Source organism: Castanea sativa, chromosome 7, assembly GCF_040712315.1.
Source record: "Castanea sativa cultivar Marrone di Chiusa Pesio chromosome 7, ASM4071231v1".
Lineage (NCBI taxonomy): Eukaryota > Viridiplantae > Streptophyta > Magnoliopsida > Fagales > Fagaceae > Castanea > Castanea sativa.
The window spans coordinates 25,090,704-25,093,287 of NC_134019.1; the positions used below are offsets into that span (position 1 = coordinate 25,090,704).

A 2,584-nucleotide genomic window follows, 5' to 3' on the forward strand; every position below is an offset into this window, starting at 1 on the left:
CTTTGGTGATGTCATGTCTAGTATGGCTCGTACCTTCTCTAGGTTTGCTTCTACTCTGAGAGCACACTTACTGGAGTTCAACTTCATCTGGTACTGCCTGAGTATGGCGAATGTTTCACTGAGGTCGTCTAGGTGAACAAACTCTTCCTTGCTCTTGACGAGCATATCATCTACATATATCTCCATATTTCTCCCGATCTGTTTACTGAACATTCTGTTTACTAACCTCTGGTAGGTTGTCCTTGCATTCTTCAGTCCGAAGGGCATTACCTTATAGCAATAGAGCCCTTGATTCGTAATGAAAGTAGTTTTCTCTTAGTATTCTTCAGCCATTTTTATTTGATTGTATCTTGAGAATGCATCCATAAATGTCAGCAGTTTATGCCCTGCTGTAGAATCCACGAGCTAGTCTATTTTGGGTAGAGGGAAGCTGTCTTTTGGGCAAGCTTTGTTCAGTCTGAGAAGTCCACGCACATTCTCGATTTCCCGTTTGCTTTCTTCACCAAGACGACGTTGGCGAGCCAGTCTAGGTAGTAAAATTCTCGAATAAAACCTGTTGACAACAGCTTGTTAACCTCGTCTGTAATTGCTTGATTCCGTTCTGGAGCGAAAACCCGGCGTCTTTGCTGGATAAGCCTCTTCTCGGGATCCACATTCCGCCTGTGTTGGATGATTTTGGGGGATATATCCGGCATGTCCTCGTGACTCCAAGCGAAGACATCCTAGTTCTCCCTATGGAGGTTGAAGAGCCTTGTCCTCATCTCAGCGCTCAACGTCGTCCCTATTCTGGTCGTCTTGGTTGTAACTCCTTCGACCAGCTCTACTGTCTCCAGGGCTTCCAATTTGTCTTCTTGCTCCTCCTCAATCATCCATGTATGATTTTCTTTTGCAGCTAGCACAGCCCCTGGCCAATACTTGATCTCCCTTCACCTCTCCGACAGCATTTTCTGTTAGGAACTTCACCTTCAAGCAATAGATGGACGTGGCTGCTCTCCAACGGTTGAGTGTAGGCCTTCCTATGATCACATTATATGACAAAGGTCAGTCAACCGCCAGGAAGTCCAATTGACGTGTTAGCTGCCTTGGGTGAGTCCCCACTATGACTTTTAGTGTCACTATACCTTTAGGATATACCCTGTCTCCACTAAGGGGGGAATCAAATGGGCGCAGCCATTCTGGATTTAGCTTTAGTTGCTGAAAAGCGGAGAGGTAAATAATATCTGCAGAGCTGCCATTATCCACGAGGATTCTCCTGGTGTTGAATACTTCTATTGTGAGCATTATGACCAAGGGGTCATCATGAGGCTGTTTCACTCCCATAGCGTCATCCTCTGAGAAAAACATATCTTGGTCCATCTGTCTTTGCTTAAACGGGGGTATACGGTGGACGCTATTCACCTGCCTCTGATATGCTTTCTTGAGGGATCTGAATGAATCGCCTGTGGATGGTCCTCTTGTGATCGTTTTTATCTCTCCTATCATGTTTAGCGGTCGTTGGGATGTGTGATCCTCGTCCTTTGGTGTGGATTCGTGCTGGTTTTTACTATCACCCCTGAATCTACTAGATTCTCCCTTTTTCACAAACTTTTGCAATTTCCCTTTCCGTATTAGTTCCTCTATCTGCTCCTTTAGGTCTCTACAATCCTCGATGTAATGGCCATTATCCTTGTGGAACCGGCAATACTTCTTTTTGTCGCGCACGTGGGGTGACGAATGTAGTGGTCTTGGCCATTTGAGGTAGTACTCATCCTTAATCTGAGCCAAAATTTTGTCAATAGGCATAACTAAAGGAGTGAATTTTGCTGTTCGAGGAGTTCTTTCGTCCTTACTTTTACTCCCGTATCTGGATTGACGATCTTGTCGCTCCCTTTTTCTTCCTCTGTGATCGTCCTCCTTTATTCCTTTGTCACTGACTTTTTCCACGTCCCTTATTGCGATCAATGCATCTTTAGCGTTCATGTACTTCTGCGCCTTCTGGAGCATTTTTGCCATCGTCTTAGGAGGATTCTTTACAAGTGACACCACGAACTCTCTGGACTACAATCTAGCTTTAAAGGTAGTCAACTGCACATTGTCATCAGCTTCATCTACTGCCAAGGTCTCGTGGGTGAAGCGCTTCACGTAAGACCTCAGGGTCTCTTTCTCTCCCTGTTTGATGGTGAGCAAATGGTCTGCTGGCCTCTTTGGACGTTGCTCCCCTACGAAGTGGCGTAGGAAGGAACTGCTCAACTGGTCAAAGTTGTCAATGGACGAGGCAGGTAGCTTCGTGAACCATTCCCTCACAGCCCTTTTAAGAGTAGTAGGGAAAGAGCGACATTATCTCGTCGGGGGGTTGTTGAAGACCCAACGTAGTCTTGAAAGTGTTGAGATGGTCCAAGGGATCCTTAAGCCCATCAAACTATTCGAGTTAAGGCAGGAAGAACTTTGATGGTACTGAGCACTCAAGATTTGCTGCCGTGAAGGGAGAATCTATGGTCCTGACCATCCTATCCATACTTCGATCTGTTTTTTCTTTGATAGCGTTCCTTAACTCATCCATTTCCTTCCTCATTTCCCGAAGAAGTTCTGAGCTAGGTTTATCTGG

General features: G+C 45.5%; 1 protein-coding gene across 1 annotated transcript; it reads right to left on the bottom strand.

Annotated features, from left to right (window-relative positions):
- Window positions 1-861: 861 nt before the first annotated feature.
- On the bottom strand, window positions 862-1,992 carry LOC142644219 (uncharacterized). Its single transcript, XM_075818876.1, has 2 exons — window positions 1,122-1,992; window positions 862-1,016 (listed from the first exon to the last, which is right to left on the bottom strand). The coding sequence occupies exons 1-2, from the start codon at window positions 1,990-1,992 to the stop codon at window positions 862-864; spliced, it is 1,026 nt and encodes a 341-aa protein (XP_075674991.1).
- Between the last annotated feature and the right edge of the window lie 592 nt (window positions 1,993-2,584).

What these genes read in the sequence shown, in the direction of transcription:
- LOC142644219 (XM_075818876.1), bottom strand. Translation starts at nt 1,992, where the DNA reads ATGGCAAAAATGCTCCAGAAGGCGCAGAAGTACATGAACGCTAAAGAT. An exon ending in AGACAGGGTATATCCTAAAG is followed by an intron (nt 1,017 to 1,121) that starts GTATAGTGACAC and finishes ATGTGATCATAG; the next exon opens with GAAGGCCTACACTCAACCGT.